The sequence below is a fragment of the Notamacropus eugenii genome, chromosome 1, assembly GCF_028372415.1.
Source record: "Notamacropus eugenii isolate mMacEug1 chromosome 1, mMacEug1.pri_v2, whole genome shotgun sequence".
NCBI lineage: Eukaryota > Metazoa > Chordata > Mammalia > Diprotodontia > Macropodidae > Notamacropus > Notamacropus eugenii.
Window position 1 is genome coordinate 603047044 of NC_092872.1, and position 26828 is coordinate 603073871.

A 26828-nucleotide genomic window follows, 5' to 3' on the forward strand; every position below is an offset into this window, starting at 1 on the left:
ACCAAAGAATACATGGTGAGGAGTAAGGGGTAAAAACTGGAAAGGTAGGATGGGGTTAGATTACTAAGGGTTTTAATTGCCAAGCAGAGGACTTTGTACTTGATCCTGGAGGCAACAGGAAGCCAGTGGAATTTATTGAGGAGAGGGGTAACATGGTTAGATTTGTGTTTTTAAGAAAATCACTTTAATGGCTGAGTAGGAGTCCTTGTTTGACTGATAAATCACTTTCTTTTAAAAAAAAATACACAGCTTAATAAGTAAAAATTTCAGTCAAATCAATCTAAGGGAATATACCAGGAATTACAGTGCATATATACTACTTACTTTGTCCAGAAGTTCTTTTGTTTCTTTAGTGAGAGGAGCATGGGAAAATTTGCACTTATCTCCTTGGTAACATTTTGCTCCCGTATGATAAAATTTGCAAGGAAATTCATGTAAAAATAGTATTAAGGAAGAGATCAAGTCAAAGTCTTACTACGGTATCTTACAACCATTTTACTGACTGAAGGCTTCTTACTCCTATGCACTGATTTTTCTGAAATTATAGTACCATGTATCTATCTGCATACTGTTTTGAAACATTTATGTATTTTTTTCTTATTTGAACCTTCTAACAACAAGGTTAGGAGGGAAGATATTATTATTTCATTGTTCAATATTTAAGGAGTCTGAGAATGAGAAGGTAACTGATTTGGTCAAGGTCACACAGATAATTAAGTAGTAAAAACAGAATTTGAACTTACTTTAAACTTCCTCAGTTTAAGTGTTTTTTAGAAAAGACAACTAAATATACATTTTTATCTTGATGAAATATTTAACTTAAATTTTGGGTGTTAATATATTTCTAAAATAAAGTGTTAGAAATCACATTTTTGTGAACTTTTGTTGGCTGTGCCAAGATCTATAACTACATAGTATATATAAAAATGCAATATTTATGAATATGTATTTCAAGAAGTAACTTTCCCAATCATTGAGTAAATAAAAATACTTACAAAATGTGATTTCTAATAGTTTTTTCCTAACATCCATTTCATTCTGCTCTGACTAAAAAATACCCTTTTTAAACTTAACACAGGTTAAGAAACAAAAGTGTTATTTTCAGTAATAACATAAAGTAAATGTGGAAAGTAAGCTTTCAATAAATCCTTATAATTTATGGAAAAACTAAAGGGGTTCAATATGTTATATTTAAAGTTACACAACAAAAATTAGGCCAAATTTTCCTGGTACAAACACAAAGCTTCCACCAAAGCTTTTCCTTGATCATGATAAAGAGAAAGGATTCATTTGGATCAGAGTTGAAAAGTCTTTATTAGATTTTTCTCTGAAAGAACTCCTTTTTTCTAATCAATGATATTTATGAAATTCAAAGTACTCGATTAAATAGAAAGGCTGATTAAATTGGGTTTATACAGTATATCCTTCCCAAACCTAGAATCAAACCATTTTAGCTATTAGAAAAAACTTATTTTTCCCCTTTCTGTGTCCCTCCCTGACCCCTATTCCATCCTTAATCTTTTAGTTTTCTCTTATCAGCAAAGGATATTGTGCATATAAATACAATTCTCTCCTTTGGTGCAATATCCCTGTATATAAAACTTGCAGATTTCCTTTTTTTTCTCCAACTCTGCATCATGATCAAATTTACATTGGTCTCCCTGTATGCAAGAGAAGGAAAAATAGTTTTGAAAATTAAGTACCTTAATTATGACATTATAATAAAATCTCAATAATATTCTAATAATCAGAGTTACTAAGTGCAAAAAATTGATTAAAACCTCAAAAAGAATGGGCGGCAGCCAATTCATAAAGCTAAATTTCATAAACTGCCTTACTGCTACTTTTTGCAAACTATACATATGAATATCAGCATATAGCATTTTCATATAAGGTTTAGCATTGTGAAAGGTTAATTAGTTTTACTGCAATAATAAAACTGTAGCTACTAAAAATTCCCTAATAGAAAACATTTCTTAAAATAAAATGAAAGAGTTTAGACCGGCAAAAAAATGATACTTTAAAAATTTAATACTTATATAGAAATTTAAACAGAAATATAAGTACTTTTAAATATTTACCTTAATACATCTCCCCTCAAGAAAATATTTACAAATCTGTTTTCCTTTATGTTCCACTGTATGCTGGTTTATGAACTCTTGACTCATATTCACCCATTTTTTCACAGGTTTACCATCCTATAATCAAAAAAATTCCATTTGAAATTACAAAGAATATGTTATTTAACCTTTATTTTTTTAAAAAAATATTTCTATCTACATGGTCCAAGAAAGCAGTTAAGAGTTAGATATTTAGAATAACTCTTTATTTTGAATTGTGAAACAAAAGTCATCAGCATGGGAAATTCTGACTCCATACTTAATGAATTAGAGAGAAAGAAATCTCTTGTAATTTACTTATTTTTTAATAGAGTTAATATAAAGAATTCGACGTTTATAATTTGATGGGTTGATTTTATCAGTATTGGTACTTTCTCCACAAACACATTCTGAAACTACTCCATACCTCCTTATTCCATTTGATTTTTGTTCATGTTTTTCTTGAAATCCTCCATAAAGGATTTATTCAATCACTGTAATTCTTTTTTCTTATTCTTTAACTACTTTTGAGAAAAATATGACATAGCCCACTTTCTTTTTGCTTTGCACAATATCTGGCATATAGTAAAATCTTAATAAAAGCTTATGGACTGATTTGACTCTTAAACCCTATAGGCAGCTAGGTGATACAGTGGGTAGAATGCTGGACATGTAGTCTAGTAAACTTGAACTCAAATCCAGCCTCAGATACTTATTAGCTGTGGGACCCTGAGCAAGTGATTGAACTGGTCTGCTTCAGTTTCCTCATCTATAAAATAAGCAAAATAATAGCTTCTATCATGTTTGTTTATATCAATCTAAGCAATATGTATTTCTCCAATATGAAAGGCTGGGCAAATTACATTATTGTAAATTTCACTGGGGTGGGCTTTGTAGCATTTTGAGGATCAATGCAATTAGCAGGATTCTATCTGTGAGTTGAAGTAAACATTTTTGTTCAGAGACACCGCTAGAATTGAAGTTGGAGGATAGCTCTAACCTTATTAGTTATTTATGTTACCATGGGTAAGTATCTTCACATCAATGAAACTCAGTTTCCTCATCTATAGAAGTTATGGATTGTTGTAAGGAAAGTATTTTTTGAAGTCTTAATGATTTTTAATCAATGAGTTATTAATGAGATGAGTCCACATAGTACATCATCCATGACATGGGGAAAACACACATACAACACACACACACATTTAATATACTTTGTGCAGTGCCTGATACATAATAGGCACTTATTAAATGTTTACTAATTGATAAAATATTGAAATGATCACCGAACAAAGTTCCCAAGTTCTGTCCACCATAAAGTCTTACATAGATCAGATGTATATGCAAGAGGCAGCTTGCTAAGGAAATCCCTTTTCTCATCAAATGTTATCTTCAAACCCCAAAATACACTGGCACATCAGTTTTTTATACTTCTCAGCTGATTTTCTACTATAAAATATTATCTTTCAAACCTGCCCATTTCCTTCTTATATTTTCATCAAGGAGATACTCAATGATTGCATACACCACCTTCATATTATAGAGATGAGAAAGCAGGCATGCAGATCATTAGTTACTGATATCTTCTAAGCTTTCATTTTTTAAGGTTTATAATCTTTCCCTTTTTGGAATCTTTTCTTCTTTGTCTGATCTTGAGAATTGATCCATGAGTATCTTTAAATTTTTGTTGCCTCCAGAATGATTATTTTCTTGGTCATTGTGCTTGGCCCGGTCTATCTTTTCTTTCCAACATCATCTTTTCAAATGCCATTGCTATTTCCTCACATGCTACATATATAAGATAATAAAGTGGTAGAATTCAAATATGATAGTTTCACTGTTGTTGATGAGACTAGATTATACAAATGTAGTGGCAGACACCTTCTATTACCTATTTGCTGTTTTACTGGTTTCATCTACAAATGATCTCAGGATAATTTAGCTTAGCTGGATTTCAAATTAAATTCCCTTTGAGCTCTTTTTCTCAACAACTTTGTGTGTGTGTGTGTGTGTGTGTGTGTGTGTTTACAAGCAATACTGCTTATAATCTTCTATCTATCCCTGTGGAGTTGTGAAATTCATTTAATCATTCAATAAGCATTTATCGAGTATCTATTACATGCTAGGCACTGTGCTAAGAACTGGGGATATAAAAACAAAAATGAAGCAGTCTCTGCTCTCAAGTGGCTTATGTTCTAATGAGGAGACATGTATATGCAAATATGTAAAATACATACAAACAGATATAAAATGATTTTGCAGGGGAAAGCACTAGTGGCTGGGAGGATAAGGAAAGGCCTCCTGAAGAATGCAGTAAGGGGAGCCAAATCTTGAGGGAAAACTAGGGGTTCTAATAGGTGGAGATGAGAAGGGAGAACATATATTTCAAGTATAAAAGACAGTCGGGGAAAGGCACAGAGACTGGAGAAGAAGTATTATCAGTGGGGATAGCTAGTATGACCAGTATGACTAGCTGCAGAAAGCATGGAGGGAAGTAATGTATAAAAAGACTGGGTTCAATTTGTGAAGAGCTTTAAATGGCAAATAGGAGTTTATATTTGATCCTAGACATGATGTGGCCAGACCTCATCATGACGAAACTTATCACCCTGTGAGACTGCATCAGTTTTTGTACTCTGACCTCATCAGAACCTTCTGATTAGAAGGCTGGAGAGTAGAGCAAGGAACTCCTTCCAAAGCCTCCATTTAAGGAGGGCTCCCAGGTCAGTCAACTCTTCATTTCTTACATCTATACTCTCTTAAACTACACTCCATCAGGATCATGCCCCATCTCCCTGTCAAACCTCACCAGCAGGAAACATCATCTTTCAAGGACTGTTCATACCTCATCAGTACCTTATGCCCCTCTGATTAGCCTAGAAGTCTGGAGGGCAAAGCAAAGAATGCCTCCCAAAGTCTCCATTTCAAGAGACTTCCCAGGCCAGTCATCTATTTATTTTCCACATGCTTTCATTTCTTGGATTGGATTCCACCAGGTCATCCCATGCTGAGTATTTTGTTCCTCCCCATCCTCCCAAACTGAATCCCCTTTTTAGCTTCCTTTTGTGTGTTTTCTTCTCTTATTAGATTGTATGCTCCTTGAGGGAAGAGACTACTTTTTTTTTTTTCTTATTTGTACTCTCAGTATTTATTACAGTGATTGGCATATAGTAACTGCTTAATGTATGTTGAATGACTGAGTAACATGCTTTAGGAAAGTTTTACCAATTGTGTGGAGGATGGGTTGAAGTGGAGTGAGATTTGAGATAGAGAGATGAAACAGAAGGCTGCTGTAATAATACAGGCAAGAGGTAACAAAGTCTAAACCAGGGTAGGGACTATGTAGATGGAGAGAAGGGGACAAATGTGGGGGAGATGTTGTGGAGATAAAAAAGATACATATTAAGAGCTTAATAAATGTTTTTTAAGAGAATTTTTGGCAATTTTAAGTGAAGATGTGGCAATTGACTGAATGGGGGGAGTTAAGAGTAAGGTGTTGAGAAAGACCCCAGGGTTGGGTGACTAGATGGAAGTGTTCATGACAGTAATGGGGAAGTTAGGAAGAGAAGTAGGTTCAGGAACAGGGGAGTAATCAATTTTGGATATGTTGAATTTGATATGTGTCCAGGACACTGAGTTAAAAATATTCAACAGACAGTTGATAATGCAGAACTAAAGTTTAGGAGAAAGAAGCACTGGATATTAAAGATTTAGGCATCATCTTCATAGAAATAATCATTAAACCTATGTGAGCTGATGATAATACCCAGTGAGGGTGTAGAGAGAAGAAAAGGCCAAGGACAGAGCCTTGAGGGTACACTCACAGTTAGGGGTATTTATTTGGATGATGATCCAACAGAGGAGGTTAAGAAGTTATCAGACAGGAAGAGAAATGAAGAGTGGTGTCATGAAGACCAAGAGAGGAGACAGCATCCAAGATTAGAAGGTTGTCAATAGTGTTAAATGCCACAGAAAGGTCAAGTAAGATTAAGATTGAGAAGAGGCCATTAGATGTGACAGTGAAAAGATTTCTGTTTGACCATCTGAATTGAGGGATGAGGTATATGCCTTTGGTTACCATTTTTCTCTATTGAGCAAAAAGATTAAGTGTTTTTGTGGTCTGAGGTACTTTTCAGCTTTTTTGGCTCTCTTCTTGCAGCAGCTGTTTCATGCTTCACATCAGGTAAACTTCAGAAACTGCCAATTAGAAACAATGTCTTTCCATTTTTTCTTCTTTTCATTTTTCAGAGTCTGTCACTTGTATAAAGAGGTTGAATTGGAGCTGCTGTTATACATAGTATCTTCTCATGTTTAAATTTTCTTCCAATTTGGCATTTACTTTTTAGAGTTTGCTCTAACTAGAAGATAGTTTTAGTGAAGATATTCTGAAATGGTTACATTTGCAACCAGTTGCTTCTTATCTCAAGATCTGGTTAATTTCTTTTGTTAGTCTGTTGTCTGATGTTCCACATATCCAGTGTCCAGTTAAAAGTATTCCTAACATGTAAGTGTAAAGTTTGATAGGTTACAATTCTTTGACCTCTAATACTCTTTGATCCAGAATGTTATTTTTCAAAAAAGCTTCTGTTGTAATACCTTGTGCTCACGTATGCCTTGAAGTTACCAAGTGACTTGGTTTTTTAAATTCCACATGTAATTTCTTTACTTCATCTTCTACAATGGATGTTGGTACATAACACTATAATTTACCTTAAATTACCTTAATAGCTATTTGTTTATACCCATCAAAAGCAGTGATCAATGGGATAAGCAAGTATTCCAAAAAGTTATGTTTTTTATTACTTTGGGCAACCAACTCTTCTAACTTCCCCATTTGACTTTACAAGAGAAGCCATTTCCATTTATTTGGCTTTTGTTATATCTTTTGGTTCACTTTATAACAAGAATGTCAACATGAATTAAGTTGATATAATTCATAGTAAGGGCTAGATACATATTTGCTTTTTGAACAAATTTTGCTTTAGCTTTACTTAGTTTCAAAGTTGTATTTAGTTCTGTGATTTACCAGGAGATGGCAGCAGCATCACAAAGGCACATATTTACTGCCAAAAAAACAACAAATAACAACAGTAGTAACCTTCCAAACACTTTTATACTAAGGGTTTTTAAAACCAATCTAATGCTATCTATCTCTCCCTCTATTCTTTTTTTTTTACTCAGGTAATTCAAAAGGATCTAGATTAGTTTCTCTGGCTGGAATTTTAAAATTAACATCTATGGTACTTACAAATTTAGACCAAAAGACAGGTCTTAGTTCTATACTCCTGCAGTGATTTAGACTGAAGATTTAGAGCTGGAAGAGAATTTATTGGTCATTTAGTTTAAACTCTTCATTTTACAGAAGAGGAAACTGAGCCCCAGAGGGTGTAACTAATCTGACCAAGGACATGTAGGAAGTAAATGGTAGAACAAATGCAAATTCAAGCCTTTTAACTTCAAATCCAGCACTCTACATTGTTCCAGCTACTAAAAGATTCTGTCAGAAACAGAGATTTAACCCATACTTTCATGTGACCAGAATAATTATTTTGGGAATGGAAACAGTCTTATACTTTAGAACACTTGGTCATTCCTTTCACTGTCAAAACAAAATGTAAAAATATGTTGTAAAAATAAAAAGAAAAGAGACTGCAGAAAATAGTGAATATAGTAAATAAAATAGTAAAGTAAATAAAGGGAATAAAATGGCGAATATAATGGATAAAATTATAACAGAATTATGGGGAACTGAAACAAATTTATAAAAGTAATACACATTTCCTAATGGAAAATAATATGAAGAGAAAAAGTCTGAGAGAAATGTAAAATAAATGATAAGAATTATTCTGAAACTGTTCATATTCAAACTGAGAAATTAAAAAAAAACATTACCATCTTACAGCTATAACGCTGGTTTAAAAATAGTTTAAAATAGTGACATTAAATGATGGCAGTGCTTATGAATGCTGACTGGGTTATTTTAATGAAAAAAGATGATTTAAGGGACAATTTGACTAAGGTGGCTGAAAGGGCTAGTTTCTATACTTTTTGACTTGAAGTTTATTATGATGTTAATAGGATGCATACTTCTTCATACTCTTTTAGATTCCATCCCAAAAGTTCTGCTCTTACAGAGGCTTTAGCTTGTCTTTCCTAATCATTCTATTTGAAAAGGGAAGAAAAACCAAAGTAAAAAGGCTTTATAGTTTTGATTTCAAATGCAGGATAAGAATAAAAACTAGAGCTGTGACTTCACTGGTATAGGGAACTCCTAGGTGAGGAAATTCCCTATACCCACGCAAGTCATCAGGTCCTCTGTGATTTATATTCTTACAAAGCTGTGCAGAGCACTGAAAAGTTCAATGACTTGCCAGGATCCCACAGCCAGTATGTGCCAGGGGTAGGACTTGAACCCAGGTATTTTTGTTTTCAAGGGCAGGCTTCCATCAACCATGACATACTGCCTCTCAATTCCATTTATTTGGAAGTGTTATGTCCCCTTCAATTAAGTCTCCATCACAATATTTTATCTGATGAAAAGAAAACTAAAATTAAATATAACCTCCATTTTATTTATAGTCTTTCATGTTGCTGTGTGACTTAAAAAAAAAATACATCTTTGCATTTAGAAGAGCTTTTGGAAAAAACTCAGCATCTCCCCTATTTCACATCTATATTTTTATTACCTCTTGAAAGCCATCTGTTCCAGAGAAAGCATTAGGTCCTTTACTGCCTCTTCCTCTGCCACGCTCTTTGCGCTTCAGTTTCTTCGGCATACCACGTCCACGACAAACACTAAAACTTTTACTTCTCTGCTCAACTGAAAAAAAAAATTGTACGTTTTAAGTGCAATAGATAAACAATACACACTTTTGTTAGTGGCAGAATATTCAAAATAATCTGTGATTTACAATGCGTTCTCCATTTTTTTTATATAGTTGCATATACAAAAACAATTCAAGGGTGTTTTGCTTTATGAAAAGCTGATCAACAAAAGCATATTTACAGAACAGTTATGTTAAAGGGTAGTAAATACAAAATAATTTGCTTTATGTAAGATTAACTACAATATTCTCCTGAAAGCATAAGTTATGCAGTTCATTTAAAATAGTATTTACAAGAATCTGATTGACACAGAACTTTTCAGGATCATATTACTGTTACATGAAAAAAATGGATAATGAAAAAATTTAAGTAGCAAATCAACTCTTCCCCATTTTTCTAATTAAAAAAACTGTTTACAGAAATTAATCTTTTAAATTCATGTGATATTGTTAAACAGCATGAAATCTTCAAAGAAAGAGTTAAGAGAGAACAGAGCAAAACAAAGGAAGAGGAATAATTCATAAAATGGAGGAAAGGGGAGTTTGATTTATCAGTTAAGGCTAACTCTTACTTACAGACTGCTCTCTAAGATTGTAAGCTTCAGAATAGTTGTAAAGCTATGTAAGTTTCTTATACCAATAAAATTCAGATTCAGACCAAAAAACTCTTTCTACTATTCAAGGATTAATGGTCCAAAATCTCATATTAGATACTCATTTCATGCTCCATAAATGAACAAGAATAATTCACATAGAAAGAAAAATAATTCTCTTATTCAGAAATGATATACATAATTTATTAATATATAGTAAGAAAAAATGTAGGCTAATAGCATTAAGTTTAATTATCTATATTAAAAAACTATATTAGGCCATCTCCTAACTGGAAAAAAAATCCAAACTACTGTCTCATTATTTCTCTCTCCTTAGAATCCATATTTGGATTAGGTCCAAAGACCTGTCTCCTTAATGCTGTTATAGAAAAGTACATCTGACAGATTTTGTTTTCAACTTTATACTTACCTGGCTGAACTCCTTTCATTCCTTGTTTTTTCCCAGATTCCTTATGAAATGGTGATCCTAAAGCAGGGTTTGAGGTTTCTTTAGCTTGTCTGTATTGTTTAAGCTGATCAGCAAAATCTTCTTCTGCTTCCTGATTGTAGTTATCAAAGTTGTCATCGCTGTAGTTACTATACTCATCATAATCTTTATTTTTTGATTTTTTATTATGCTGACCTTTCTGTGATATCATGTAGTTTCCTGATAAATGTCCATGCTATATGAAAAGGACAAGAAACATTTTCAGCTTTAATTTTCAATTAAGTACGGCACAGCTTAATAACTTGTTTCCCTTTTCCAATGAGGATGGGGAGAGGTGATAAGTACTAACTAGCCCTGTTTATTTTTGCTTATCAATCATACTACCCAAAAGTAATTCCAAATTACTAAATTGTATTCCCTACAAAGTCACAGCAGAGGAGAATACACACACCAGTCAATCGGACATCAACAATCAAGCATCTACTATGAGCTAGTCCTGTGCTAGATGTTGGGAACTGAAATAGAATAAATGAAATAATTATTATTCGGAAAGCCTATCAAGTTATAACAGATTTTAGAGATCATCAAGTGCCAACCCCCTCACTTCACCAAAAATGATGTCACAGGTAAAAAAAACAACCAACTAGCCTCTGACCATTAAAATATATGATTTCTTATAGCATCTATTTTTCATCTTTGATCATTTGCATGATCAGGCATACACAGGAATACTTAAAATCAAAAGGATCATAATCCTTTGAGATAATACAATGAACATTTTCAAAATGAGAAAAGAACAGAGTAGCATAAGAACAAAATGTGAAAAGTCTGGCATTTATAGAAATTCACAAATGTTAAATGAGTACCTAAATAGACCTTGGCCTAAAGAGGCCAAGGTCTCCCTGGGCCATCTCCAGTCATCCTGATGAACACCTGGTCACTGGACTCAGATGGCTCTGGAGGAAAAGTGAGGCTGGTGACCTGCACAGCCCTCCCTCAAAGCAAAGTCAAGTGCAAGTCATGTCATCGTTTTTCTGATGGCATGGTAGTCTTCCTCGGCAAGGAAGGATGAATACAACAACAATAGACTCAAATCTCAATGACCAAAGTCAATGAAATACATAATAATAATAATGATAGCTAACAGTTATATGTTGCTTACTATGTGACAGGTTCTGTGTTGTGCTTTACAAACATTATCTCATTTGATTCTCACAACAATCCTGGGATTATTATTATTGCCATTTTACAGTGGAGGAAATTGAGGCAAACAAAGGTTAAGTGACTTGTGCTGGGTTATATAGCTATTAAGTGTCTGAGCCTGGCTTTGAAATCAGGTCTTATGGATGCCAGGTCCAGAGCTCTATCCACTGTGCCACCTAGCTGCCCCCCAATCTCATTTTTCATAAAGATAAGAAACAATTTCAAATAAATATTGCTTGAAGGAACTATCAGTGACTCATCTTAAAAATAATCAATCAACCAACCAAAAAGCACTTATTAAGCACTTACTAAGTACCAGACACTGTTAAAGAATTATAGAATCACAAAATTTTAGATAAGAAAGAAAAGGAACATTAGAGATGTGGGACTATCTCTACATCTTAACTATCTTGTTTTGGTATTACAAAAATACTGTCTTACAGTATGCTAAAAAAACAAAACCAAACCAAACCAAAAAAAAAAAACCAACAACCCATGAATGACACTAAATTTAACAAAATATATTAAAATTTATTTTAAAAATTTACAACCATGGGTGAAGATAATGTTTCATTTCTGGTAAAGCTGTATCAATAAAGTATTATTAGGAGCACATATACACCAAATCAAATGCATATGCTTTGCTTTGAAACAGTATTTATAGGGATAGTTTTCCTGCATAGCATATATATAAATCTTTTTATGTATGTTAAAAAAGGAGGAAAAAAAGTCAAGATAAACATGCCAAACTAACTTCATTTCCTATTCTGCTAGTGTTAAAAGGCTGACAAGTCAAAGGAAGGGACTGCTGTAGATTGTTTAAACAGAATTTAGCAAACTATCCAACAAAATCCTTAATGTTATTCTTACAGAAAATTGGAAAACTGCAGGGTCAAAAATTGTTTAGTTAGGAAGCTTCAACACTTGCTGAATGGCTAGATGTAATGAGTAGATATTAAAGATTTGGTATCAATTTCAAAAGAAGTCTCTAGTAGATAGCTTCAGGGCCATATGCTAACCAACAGCTTTGTTAATTACTGGGATAAAGGTATAAACAGTATGCATATCCAATGTGTAGATAGCTAAAAGACTACAGACTAGAATGCTGGGGAAAATCTAGTAAGTTGAAATTTAACAGTAATAAGTATACATTTTAAAAAAAACCAACCTGTCATGTACATGTACAAAGTAGAAGACACATTGTTAGATAACAGTTTTTCTGAAAAAGATCTGAATGTTTTGGTGGGCTGCATGCCCAATACAAGTCAACACAGTAATATGGCAGCCAAAAATTTTCATATGATCTTAGGCTATATTAAGACAGGCAAAGCAACTAGGATTAAAGAAATTATTTTCTAGCTGTACTATGTTCAGTTCTGGGCACTGTATTTAGGGAAGAGACTGATAAGCCATAAAGTATTCAGAAGAGAGCAACAAGGATATGGGAAGGCCTAAAGATCATGCCAAATGAAAATAAACTGAAAGAAATGAGTACATTTCTCCTACAGTAGAGACAACTTGGAGGAGGAAGGGAATACGACAACTGTTCAAGTATCTGAAGAACTATTATATGGAAAATGGATTAGATTTATTTTGCTTGGCCCAAATGGCAGAATTTAGAGCAATGAGTGGAAGTTACAAAGAGACCGATTTAGGTGTGATGTAAAGAGAAATTTCCTTAGAATTAGAGCTATTAAAAATTGAAATGGGCTGCCTCAGGAAGTAGTAGTGTTTGCTGGAGGAATGTCACTGGAAGTCTTTAATCAAAGGGTGAAGACATTCTGATTGAAAATAAATCATTTGTTATTTATGTTGTTGAGTAGATTCTTGTTCAGATAGAATGCTCTCTCAGAGGTCCTTTCCAACTCTGAGTTTCAGTGATACTTTAAGAAACTGAGTCATGGTTCAGAGACAATCACTACTGGGTTCATATTTCAAAGAGACAAGAAACAGGAAAAGGAACCACATGTTTGGTTCATCATGTCTGACCCTTCATGATCGCATTTGGGTTTTTCTAGGCTAAGATACTGGAGTAGTTTGCCACATTTCCTTTTGCAAGTCATTTTACATGTGAGGAAACTAAGTTAAACAGGGTTAAGTGACTTGCTGAGGGTCACACAGTAAGTGTCTATGGCCACATTTGGATACAGGAAGATAAGTCTTTCTGACTATAGGTCCAATATTCTACCCACTGTGCCACCTAGCTGCCCCAACTCATATGTATAAAAATATTTGTAACAACTGTGTGTGTGTGTGTGTGTGTGTATGTGTGCAAGCATGCACGTGTGCATGGTGGAGAAGAACTAGAAACTAAGACAATGCCCATTACTTGGGGTCTAGCTGAACAAATCATAGTAAGTCAGTATGATCGAATACTATTGTGTTCTAAAATATGATGAAGGGGAAGGTTTCAGAGAAACCTAGGAAGACTTGTATGAAATGACTGATGCTGAGTAAAGTGTGCAGAATTGGGAGAACAATATATAAAATAACACTATTATAAAGAAAAACACTGAAAGACTTAAGAATTCTGATCATCATAATGACCAATGTTGAGTTTAAAGGAATCATGATGAAACAAGTTACCCACCTCCTGACAGAGAGGTGATGGACTCAGGGTACAGATTGAGAAATATTTTTTGAACACGGCCAATATGGGAATTTATTTTGCTTGATCATACATATTTGTTACAAAGATTTTGATTTTTGTTCCTTTTTTAATGCAGAGATAGAGGTGAAAGAGAAGGGAGCATATTTTTAAGTGAACAAAAATAAAGTTTTTTTTTAAAAAAAAAATGAAAATTGAGTCTGAGAGAACTGAAGAGATTAACCCTAAGTTACACATATAGTAAGGTATCAGAGCTGGTATGGGTTCAATTCAACCTCAGACACTTACTATGAACTTACTTATGGATGAACCCTAGGCAACTCAGTAAACTGCTCTCGGCCTCAGTTTCCTAATCTGTAAAATGGTGATAATAGTGACTAACTTACAGGATTATCGTGAGGATCAAACAAAACAATCTATGCAGAAAAAAAAGAAATTGAGTCATGAATTTATGAGGTTTTACTTCTAATGAAAATGCTTAACAGGGATAAACAATAATCTACTACTTGGGTCTATCTGAAGATCTATAGACTGTCTGAAGATCTATATGTTAAAAGTATCTAAATTTTCATAAGAAAAAAGTCTTTCTACTAATGTTCAATGATATATTTTATTGCTTTATGAATTTAAGAATTTTATGATAATAATAAATTTATACCTCTTTGTCAGAGACTTAGTTGTCCATCATAAGTACATGTTACTATCAACTAACTATCCATTGGAAGGCTTCTTTCCTATTTATGCACTAACCTGACCCCAAAATTCATATCTTATCTTCTCTCCATTTACAAATCTAACACTAACCTTCTAGCTTTTCCAGATTTTCTAGTCTCCCCAATACAAACAATCTTCTTAGTAGCTCTTTCACATATACAGATGTGATATGGTGGGGAAAAAATGACAGACCTGTAGTCAAGAAATTTGTTGTTGTTGTTCAGCCATTTTCAGTTGTATCCAACTCTTTGTGACCCCATTTGGGTCTAGTTCCACAGTCAAGGATATTGGGGTTTAAATTTTGACTCTGACATGACTAGTTGTGTGTTTTTGGACAATTCATTAACCACTAAGGTTTAATTTATCTCATCTATAAACTAGGTACTCTATACCTCACATGGCTGTTGTGAATAAGAGATAATACATATAAATTCCTTTGCAAATCTCAAAGTATAATATAAAAGTGAGTTTTAATATAATGACATTTTAAATCATCTATAAAGCCCCTGGAATGTAGATTTAAATTGTGGGTATGATGATGCTTAGATCACCTACAATTATGTTTAAATGATTATTATATGCCAGAGAGGAACTTTTTTCAAGATTAGTTCTAGATCTACGCATATATGGGGTCACAATATATAATCAAGTGTGTTGGAGTATACCTCGTTTACATATACCTATTACTAGGGTAAAAAAAAAAGCACTCTTCAGTGAAGATCCAACTAATGTATTTTTCAAGCCCTGCTGAGTGAAGATGAAATAGACATAGACACTTTCTGAAAGAGCATATAAATATATAAAAGATCAATATCTCCATGTTTATGTAAGGCTCATTTATGGAGAAAGATTATTTACTAATGATTACCACTGAAAAATAATCTGGCCTGGGTAAAACATTTAAAGGTATCAGGCAGCCTTTTATAAACATTCAGGTCTATCTCACTATACTACAGTATGTTAGAGTGAAATCTACTACAAATACCTTTAAAAGAAAAAAAAACAAAAGAAAAACTTTTTAGTTACTCTAGTTGCTTGTTGTTTGTTTTTGACCCAAACAAGATAATCATCTTAAGATATGGAGCATGATACTTCAGTAAGATGAAGTAGAGCTTAAGTGCTCATAAAATAGTACCAAACTCCTGTGAAATAAGTAGGATGAAAGGTCTTCAGCTGAGTAAGGGAAAGGGCTGCTAGTTAATTATTTATATCTACTTTTACATTCTTTCTATTTTTTTTAGCAGTGATTACAAAGGTCATAGAAGAAGATTCTAAAAGAACCTAAAGACCCATTTTAAGATTCATAAATATAAAAAAAGATGAAAATGGAACCACTAAGGCATAAAAAGGATAATTAATTTTTTTCATTCTCAATGACACAGTTATATAAAGAAAAAGGAAGAAAGTGAGGCTGGAAAATCAAAAAAGAAAGGAAAGAAAATGCGAATAAATTTGAAGTAGGTCACAAACCACAAAGTGATTCAAATTAGAACTAATCTGGAGAGAATAAGGGCAGTGTTACAGCAAGAACCCTGGTATACACAGGAGGGGCTGTTGTACAGCTTCTTAGATCTGCTTTTCTAAAAGGAAAGCAACTTTTGAGGGGTCAACAATCACTTTAATCAAGCACATATATCATTTACTTGGTTTAGGGGAAAAAGTCAGCACCCTGAATTTCAGAGAAAATATAAACAGAGATCAACAAACAGGGCTTCCAACTGTCTCATCATAAGCAATACATACATCACAGATCAACAGACAGTTCCAACTGTCTGACCATTACATATATACAGTTACCAAAGGGAAGCACCAACATCTAGGTTTTCAAAGCCAGGGGGCTCCTTAGTGGCTACCCAGAGTCTCATCAGCCCAAACAAATACTTCTAATGAGTAGGCCTCAAAACAAAACCTCACCTCAGAGTACATATATAATATATTAATAATATTATATATAATATATATTTTAATATATATTATATTTTAATATAATACACGTTATTATATATTAATAATAACAGAAGTATTATTGTGTAATATTATTCTATATTAATAACAATTATTATATATTAATAATATTGTTATATGTAATATATGTAATATAATATTATATATAATAATAATTAACATATTAATGGGTAGGCCCATTAATGAGTAGGGAAGATCTTTAACTCATTAACATAATTAACACTACCAGCAGTTAGCAGAATAATTTGAACACAGTGATGAAGGATTGTTTGTGTACAAAATGGAAACCTCATAAGGTGATATGAGATACAGAAATTACTATAATCAGAGAGACAATGGAAAGCTGTGAATGAAGATTCAATTTTATAAGCTATATGAAAAAAGTTAAATGAAAGAATGATGAATAAAAGTAGGGCAATCTTGTAAAAATCCTGCACAAATGATATTAAGTAAACTGAGAAAATGTTCATAGTAAAGGATAACTTCAATGTAATGAATTTTCAATGTACGATTTGAGTCAAATAAGAATCTACAGGTGACATTATGCTTCAATATGATTTCCTTAGCTATATAAAACATTTGTGAAAGGCAGTGTGGCTTAGTGGATAAAGGACCAGCCTTGTATGAGTGTGAAAGACCTTGATTCAACTCCTGGTCTCTGAAACACATTCCCTAGCAGACACCAACGGAGTGACTTAACCTTTCAGTGGTCTGAACTATAAGCTGGAGGCAATTTGTTGATCTATATTGATGGTCTGATACACTTGGGGATTCCCTACACAGAGTTAAGTATAGAAAAAAAAATTATCCATAAAACAGTTTTTTTAAGTAGTAAATGACCATAGTAATCCAATGTTTTGATAAACCTGAAGGCTGCAGTTTCTGGGACAAGAACTCAATATCTGACAAAAACTGCAAAAGAGCATAACAGAAACTACGTATAGGCCAACAAAGATAAGGTCAAAATGGGCACATGATTGAGACATAAAAGGTGATACCATAAGCAAATTAGGAGAGCACAGAATAGTTTGCTTGTCAGATCTAAGGAGAAGGGAAGAATTTATGATCAAATAAGAGAAAAAAGGTATTACAAAATGTAAAATGGATAATACTGATTATATTAAATGAAAAAGGTTTTACATAAAAAAAATAAAACAAAACCAAAAACCTAATGCAACCAAGATTAGAAGGAAATCAGAAAGCTGCAAAACAATTTTTACACTAAATGTATCTGATAAAGGCCGCATTTCTTAAATATACACAGAATTGAGTCAGATTGATAAGAATACAAGTTATTTCCCAATTGATAAATGGTCAAAGGACATGAGCAGGCAATTTTCAGATGAAGAAATCAAAGTTATTCAAAGTCATATATGAAAAAAATGTTCTCAATCACTTGATTAGAGAAATGCAAATTAAGACAACTCTGAGTTACCAAGTTTACACTTATCAGACTGGCTAATATAAAAGAAAAGGAAAATGATAAATGTTCAAGGGGATGTGAGAAAATTAGGACACTGATACACTGTTGGTGGAGTTGTAAATTGATCCAACAGCTCTGGAGAACAATTTAGAGCTATGCCCAACAGTGATCAAATTGTGTACACCCTTTGATTCAGCAATAGCAGTAGTAGGTTTGTATCCAGAAGAGATTAAAAAAAAAAAAAAGCATGATGGAAGGACCTAATTTGTACAAATATATTTATAGCACCTCTTTTTTGGTGGCAAAGAACTGGACATTGAGGGAATGTTGTCCACCAATTTGGGAATGGCTGAACAAATTATGGTATATGAATGTAATGGAATACTATTGTGCTATAAGAAATAATAAGCAGGCAGTTTTCAGAAAAACCTGTAAAGACTTACATGCATCAACAAAGTGAAGTGAGCAGAACCAAGAGAACACTATACACAGTAACAGCAGCACTGTATGATGATCAACGATAAATTACTTAGCTATTCTTAGCAATACAATGATCCTAGACAATTACAAAGGACTCATGAGGAAATGCTATTCATATCCAGAGAAAGAACCGACAGAGTCTGAAGGCAGAATGAAGCATACTATTCTCACTTTATTTTTTTTATAGTTTTTCCTCATTATCAGTTTCTTCTTTTACAACACGAATAACATGGAAATATATTTTACATGACTGCACATATATAACCTATATCAAACAAAGATAAATTGATTTCACCTGTCTCTATGCTCTAGGTCAGCACTTCTTAAGCTGTGGGTCCTGACCCCATGGGGTCACAAAAAATTTGGCAGCAGTAAAAGGTTTCTGAATGAGCAACAAACAAAAATTAATTAAAAATCAAATACAGAGTGAATTCAAAGTGTTTCTGGAAGAGCTTGTCCATATTGCATCTTGCCACTTCACTGAAGCCTTGGTTCTGAACACACTTCACACTACGTATGCCCTCATGTCACACAAAGCTAATGAATGCTGCTGAAACAAGGTAAAAAGACAAACCTAACAACCTGAAAACCCAGGAACTGATACTCACTGATTCTGAGCTCACTTCATACCCTTCTCTGACTTCTTACCTTACAATCAGCAATGCTGCACTAGTACACCCAAGAACATGACATAAGCTTACATCAAAACACATTCCTTCACCCTGGTCCCTCCTCTCCTCTTTCTAGTGTCATGGAGACCCTAGCTGTAGGCTGAGGAGGTCTGGCTTGAGATTTGATGGCCAGCATGGCCACAACCCTTCAGGAAAGGAGCAAAAGCCTGCTAGGGGCTGCAATCCAAAAGCATCAATGCTGCAAAGTTTTAAACTGCAGGTACCGGGGGAAAAAATTCTGAACTGCTGGTGACAGAGAACTGAGGAACAGAGGGACTGGGTAAGGTCACCAGGTTAGGACACTGTGTGTGTGTTTGTGTATGTGTGTATGTAGAGGGCGGTTGTGCAGCATTCTACCACACCTGAAGGAAAAATGCACATCACCTAGCTAGGACCAGTTCTGACCATCCCAGAGACCTAGCCTACTGAGCTGTGAACTGCACAGCAGGGAAGGAGGCTAAGAAACTTCTGAGATTCAGTCCTGAAGGAAACCATAGTTAGAGGAGGGGAGAGTCAGGAAGTGAGTAATAAGGAAAATATAGAAAAAGAGTGAAATAACATTTCAGGAAGGAGATATCTCAAAGACCTTGAACATAAACAGATAAATTGACAGGAAAAACAGTAACAACAGAAAGAAATATGGCCTTCAGATCTAGTAAACAAGTTCAGGTATCTATGAATAAATACTGATAAAGGAAAATGATCCCATATTTGATAAGACAGAAAACCTTGGAGAATTTGAGGAGAACATGGAACCACAACATACCATTCCTAAGTTGTTTAAAAGAGAAATGAGAATTATAAGTGCTGAATTTCACAGCAAAAATAATGAAAAGAATAGAAAAAGTTGAAATCTGAAATAGCAAGTCTCAGCAAAGAAACAAAAGAGAGAACAATAGCTTGGGAATGCAAATATACATAGAAATGAAGGCCAACCCAGAAGAAGAGAAGCAAAAACCAAGAATATTAAAAGAAAACATGCTAACAACACAGAACAAAGCATATTGATCTTAAAGATAACCTAAGGATTCTATATCTCCCAGACGAACACAATAGGACAAAAATCCTTAACACTTTAATGAAGAAAACAACAACAGAAAATTGCCCAGAACTTCTAAACATAGAAAGTAAAATTCCAATTGAAAGAATTCACAAATCACCTCAAGAAAGAAACGCAAGGAGGCAAACTCCAAAATGAATAATGATTAAATTTAGCAACCCAAGTTAGAAACATCAAGTTCTACATGCCATCAGGATAAAACCATCCAAATACAAAGAAAAAGGACATTCAAATAATGTAAGACTATTCCACACAAAAAATAAGGAGGGAATGGAATAATGTGTTCTGAAAGCAATGGAACTCGCAGCCCATCCTGGAAATCTGAGCTTAAACTTCAGGACTTAAGTTAGATGTCCAATAACAAAGAAGAGTTTAAAACATTTTTTAGAAAGAAAACGAAGTGAAGAGACTACTTGTATTTCAAACACTAAACAACAGAAATTCAGGAATGAATAAATACAACTGGCAAGGATAGTAACAGCAATGGAGTAACAACAAAGACCAGTAAGAGTATTCTTTCTAAATGTACATGAGGAAATAAGGGTGAAGGTGGAAATCTGGTAGAGGTAACTGTAAAGAGGCAGAAAGGGACCATTAAGGACAGAACTTACCTACACCCTAACTGCAGATGAATGCTTCATTTGTGCGACTACATTACACTATGGGAAGGTACATGAAAGGTGGAGAGGGGAGTAGGAGGATAGAGAGGAGTAAATGATGCTCTGGGGTCAAATCAAAGGCTAAGAATGAGGCGAAGGTAACCTTGTGGTCCCAAAAAGAGAAGAGTCTATAGGGCAGTGGGTGAGGAAGAGGAAGGAAAGATTGAAAAATATAGCGGGGGAAGGAAGAAGGCCTTATTTTGGAGGCGGAAGGGGATTCCACTGACGAATGCTACTATCAGTGAAAAGAGATGGCTGGAGAAGGCAAATGAGAACCTTACATGGGTTGAGGCCTGAGGGTTTGGTGCTTCAAAAGTCTACTTGTCCCAGGAAGGAGGGAATTAGAACCCTTGTTACCTGGAAGAGTGGAAGAACATGGAAACAGGGAGATTTCCAAGCAAATGTAGGAAAAAATATCAACAAGACAGTGCATATAGATCAAAGGTTGCATATTCAAGTAGGTGGATGGGCTCATCCTCTTCCTCTCTGACATCTGCAATAATTGTTACTGTTACAGAAAGGAGGAAAAATGGAAAAGGGGAATCCTGGGGCAAGCTCTCCAAGACTGGGAGGAAAAGTCCACGGGGGAGAGCCTAGAATGAATAATTTGGCAATTCTGATTATAAGATGAATAGAAGAAAAAGAGAGAGACCAGATAATTATAGGAGTTGTGAATTAGAAAATGAGGGTCTAGTGTAAACAGAAAGAGAAGACAGATGATGACGAGAGTGAGAGAAATCCTTTCTGGAAGGGGGTGCAAAAAATTTAAAATTTAAAAACTAAATAACAAGAATAACTGAAGGGGAGGAGATAAAAGCGGAGCTATCAAATGAGTTAGTGGGAAGAGGGCAATCTTAAAAAAAAGATCAAAGTAACTGAAGGGACAAAATACTGTATTTACATCAGAAAAGGGAACTTAAAACCAAAAAGTTTCTGCACAGACAACATTACTACATCTAGAATCAGAAAGGAAATGGCTAAATGGGAGAAAAAATCTTTGTATCAAATTTCTCTGATAAAGGTTTGCGAGCCAAGATATATAATGAATAAAGAAAAAGGCAAACATATATGACTAATAGCTCTTCCCCAGTAGATAAATGCTCATAAGATATGAGGAAACAACTCTCAAAAAAACTGCAAAGTATTCATAATTATATGAACAAAATGCTCCAAAGCCTTACTAACAAGGGAAAAGCCCATCAAAACAACCCTGAGGTTTCATCTCATACCCTGTAAGCTGACAAAAATATCAACAAGTCAGCGTTGCAGAAGTTGTGGAAAAATGGGCATGCCAATACACTGTTGGTGGAGCTATGAAATGGTATGACCATTTTGTAAAACAATTTGGAATTACACAAATAAAATGACTAAAATGTCCATACTGCTTGAACCAGGGACTTCATTATTGAACTCATAGCCCAAGGAAGCCATTGATATGAAAGAAAACAACAACTTCATACACTCCAAAACACTGATAGTAGCACTTTTTGTGCTAGCTAAAAATTGGAAACAAAGTAGATGTCCATCAATTGGGGAAGGGCTAAACAAATTATATAGTTAAATTAATGGGATATTGCTGTTCTGTAAGAAATAATGAGTGTGACGAAAACATAGAAACATGGAAAAATTTATATGAACTGGTGCAGAATGAAATAAACTGAATTAAGCAAATAGCATATAGAGCAAGGACATTATAAATGGAAATAATAAAACCGAAAATGAATATGACAAAATTATAAAGATCAAGCAGAACCCAAAAGAAGACATATGAGAAGACATTTCCAACCTAATCTTTTATGAAGATGGGGGATCTATAGGTGGACTGCATGTGTTTTTCAATACGTTGAACAACTGAGTGCCTTTTTTTCTCTCCCCAACATACTATTTGTCATGTAGGATGACTCTCTGGAAAGGGAGGGATACATGGGATACCATAGTGATGTAAGGAGTAGAAAATATCAACAAAAATTTATTTAAAAAAGAATTAATTGGGGAGTCAAAGTTCTGTTGCAGTTATGCTTGGGACTTTTTTCATGTGACATTCTAATATAGGCTCCAAAAACGGTATGTATGCATACTTAATTTCTATAAATACCCCATGACAAGTAGACATGATTCTACTAAGTGAGGTAAAAGATGACAAAAAGTGTAATGGAATTACTGTAAGTCAAGTGTACTTCTAGAATGAAAATGCTCACGATCAAGAAAGAAAGCAGTACTATCATTATTTTCCAAGGTAAAAATGCATGGTATAGAGTTTGCTTGAGAGTAATCATATAGATCAAGAACAACTTCAGATGTTTCTTTTAAGATTACTACTCTGAAAACTATTTATGAGTACAATTTAAAGTAGTGTTGGTCCAGAAGAATAATTCTGGTAAAATTATTTCGATTATTAACATAGTAGAAAACTGATTAATGAAAACGTGTAAAAGCAAAGAGGCTTATTATACAATCCATCAGTGAAGATGAGAAAATAAAAGTATTTCCTTGTAACCTGTGTGACAAAAATTCTACCTCAACTTTATAAAAAACAATCTACCTATTTACATCTCTCTGTATCTTACTCATCACCCTCTCTCTCTTTCTTAGCTTCTGTCTCTGTGGAAAAAATGTCTTCAAAAAAAAAAAACCAACTTAGGTAATAGTATACATCACAAATTAAATAGGGAGAAATTACATTAACATTTCATTTTTTTCCAGCAAAGTCATCTATCAAGAACACATTTGAAAACCAGAAAATAACCATAAAATATATCATTAATAAAGCTGTCACACAGTGTCTTTTCCACCACACTTTAGCAACAGCCCTAACATATGATTTACTCTTATTTTGTACATAATTCTAATCAGTGTATTGCCTGGTTTCCTAGCCTATAACAGATCAAAAGTATCAAATATTAAGAGGAAAGAAGAGCACCTATACTATTAAGGAACAAAAAGAGAGAGGAATATTTACAGCAGCAAGAAGTGAACAATAACAAGAAAGAAACTTAAAAATGATTTTAAAAAATATGACAGCTTAAGCGCATTTAGCATGGGAAAAAACAATGACCCCTGTAGAGAGTACTATACAGCATGGCAAAGTAATTGATATTCGTAATGAAAACATTAAGTTGTGAAGAAAAGTTTGTGTTATGATCCATGTATTCTGTTTATGACAAGAAACATAAATTTGATTTTTAAAAGATTTACTTTCAATTAAAAAAAAATTTGTGCTTAAAGAAGAACATTTCAATTATTTGAAAAATTAAATTATGAAGAATAACTTATCTTTTGACAATTCTGGATACGTGAGATTATTGTATGGAGTTTGTTGTAGGACTGAAATTTAACGTACAAGTATTTCATAAGATATTTTATTAAAATACTAGGAAGAAAAAGAATGAGATTAATTTAAAAGAATAACAATACCTGAAGAAATGATGAGTCATAATCCCTGTAGGAACTAGATCCTTTTTTATGGGACCTTTCTGTATGTTCAATGTCGGAATCGAGGCTGTAGTCTGAACTATCATCACTAGAGGGAGAATTATGCTGAAAAAAAGTAAAAAAACAAGTATGTGATAAAGTATAAATTTACTGTTCAAAGAAGCATACTCTTAGCATTCTAACAATGAAGAAAAATTAACTGATAGCTATAAGACAAATCTACCTATGTCCAAGTTATCTGATTAACAGATTGGATACTATCACAGAAAAATAGAGGTCGAGGATTTACCAGATAGATCCCCAAGCCAGCATCTGCTATCATTCGACTATAATTAGTATCACTTGCAGTTTTTCCAGGATTCCCAGGAGGGAAAAATATAATCTCTTCTCTCTGTTTAAGAGCTTTAAAAATAAGCACCTTTCTTCTTCACACTCCTATCTCCTACATCCCCCTAAGTAATCAAGGCTTTGGAAAAAGAAAAGGTAAGTCTTCATAAAAAAATGAAACAAAATAAAAAAAGAATGGTGACCTCATGATTTAAATAAGATAACTTATAACCTAAGAATGTTATTGTCTGTGTTTGCTAATGAGCAAGAATCTAAATTCTGACATTAAAACTTTGTTCCAAATAACTAAAAAATGAGATAGCTAAGAAAATATACAAAGTCCTGGGTAAATCCTCCCATTTGACAATTTCAATTGTCAAAAGAAAAACTAACTGTGATTAAATATAAAACTGACTTTAATATTGAAATTTCATTAGTATTAGCAAAATTTTACAATACACTCTATAAGACAAACTTATTTTGTTATCATTCATCAATACAGAACATAATTCATTTACCTCTCATCTTGCATATCTCTTGCCTAGAGTCTTTCAAAGATTCTCATACTACTTGTTTCTTACTGAAGAGTAATATTTAACAACATTCTTATACTATAGTTTTTTTTTTTAGCTATTTCCCAATTGATGGGTACCAACTTTGTTTAAATTTTTTTGGTACCACTAAAAGGGCTTATATGCTTACATTAATAAATATTGGGCCTTTTCCTCTGTCTTTGACGTCTTTGTGGTCTTTGTGGTGAAAGTCTAGTAGTGGAAGAGCTAAGTCAAAGGATATGGACAATTCGTCAATTTTCTTAAGTAATTCCAAACTGACATCCAGAAAGCCTAGACCAATTTATAGCTCCATGATCAATCAACAAAGAATTATTAAGCATTAAGACATGCCAGGCACTGTGCTATGCTCTGAAAGCACAAAAATAAAAGTAAACATTCCCTGTTCTCAAGAAGCTTACATTCTATACAGGCATACAGCATGGGCCTGTATATACCTGCTTGTACATTTACACAAAATAAATGCTATTTTGTTTTGGGGAGATCAGGTAATCCTCTCAAAGAAGGTACTATGTGAGGTGAAGTTTTCTTGAAGAAAACTAAGGTGTCTAAGATGAAGAGGTGAGAAAGGACTCCCAGGTCAAAGGCATGAAGCCAGAAGATAGAGTGTTGAGTACAAGGAACGTAAGAAGACCAGTTTGGCAGGATCGTCAAGTGTATAAGTAGGTTTGCAATATATAAGACTGGAAAGGTAGAATGAGGTCAAGTTGTGAAGAAATTTAAATGCCAGAGGGAGGATTTTATATTTGCTCTGAGAGGCAAAAGCAAGCCTCCAGGAGTTAGAAGTTAAAAGCCTGACCTGATCAGATCTGGATTTTAAAAAATTCACTTTGGCAGCTATATGGAGAATGAGAATGCAATGGGGAGAGACTTGAGGCAGAGAAATCAAAGAGAGGGTTATAGCAATAGCCCAAACATGAGACGATAAGACTCTGAATTAGGGTAGTAGCTGTGTGTCTGGACAAATGTTAGGGAGATATTTAAGTAGAAAAGATAAGATTTAGCAAATGATTGGTTAAGTAGGGGTAAGTGAAGAATTGAGGATGACCCCAAGGTTATAAGACTTAGTGACCGGAGGGAAGGAAGGATAGTATTGCCTTCACCAGTAATAGGAAGTTGGGAGGAGAAGTAAGTTGGGGAAATAATGAATTCTGTTTTGGATATTCTTAGTTTGAGATGCCTACAGAACATCAAGTTTGAAATGTTCAATAGTTAATTTGTGTTCAGTAATGGTGCTAAGAAAAGAAAACAGATTTAAAGATCTAGGAGTCACATATAGAGAAATGACAATTAAACGTATGGGATCACTAACTGAGAGAGTGCAGAAAGAAAAAAAGAAGAGGGTCAAGAACAAAGTAATTTAAGAGGTTGGAGTATGGGTGAGGATCCAGCAAAGAAGACTGAAAAGGAGCAGTCAATAGGTAGGAGGAAAAACAGAGAGAATCAGAAAAATCCTGAAGTACAAGGGGTCAATAGTATCAAACACTGCAGAGATTTCAAGAAGGATGAAGACTGGGAAAAGACCATTATATCTAAAAATTGGAGAAAGTAATTTCAGTTAATTGATAAGGTCAGAATCCAGAATGCAAAGGGTATAGATGTGAATGAAAGAAGTGAGGTACTTAGTATAGCAACTATTTCTAGGAGTTTGATTGAAAACAAGAAGACAGACAAAAGACGATAGGTTGAGGGGTTAATAAGGACTAGTCATGGTTTTGATTTGGCTATGTTTGAAGACAGCAGGGAATGG

General features: G+C 33.9%; 1 protein-coding gene across 1 annotated transcript in view; it reads right to left on the minus strand.

The window, feature by feature from the left end:
• ZC3H6 (zinc finger CCCH-type containing 6) overlaps nucleotides 1–26828 on the minus strand; it is a 73828-nt gene that overhangs the window by 20112 nt on the left and 26888 nt on the right. The window contains exons 3-8 of the mRNA XM_072634671.1: nucleotides 24162–24284; nucleotides 9947–10199; nucleotides 8786–8919; nucleotides 2082–2198; nucleotides 1550–1661; nucleotides 325–434 (exon numbers count right to left, since the gene is read on the minus strand). Coding sequence (XP_072490772.1) covers nucleotides 325–434; nucleotides 1550–1661; nucleotides 2082–2198; nucleotides 8786–8919; nucleotides 9947–10199; nucleotides 24162–24284 — 849 coding nt within the window. The remainder of the gene's footprint in view (nucleotides 1–324; nucleotides 435–1549; nucleotides 1662–2081; nucleotides 2199–8785; nucleotides 8920–9946; nucleotides 10200–24161; nucleotides 24285–26828) is intronic.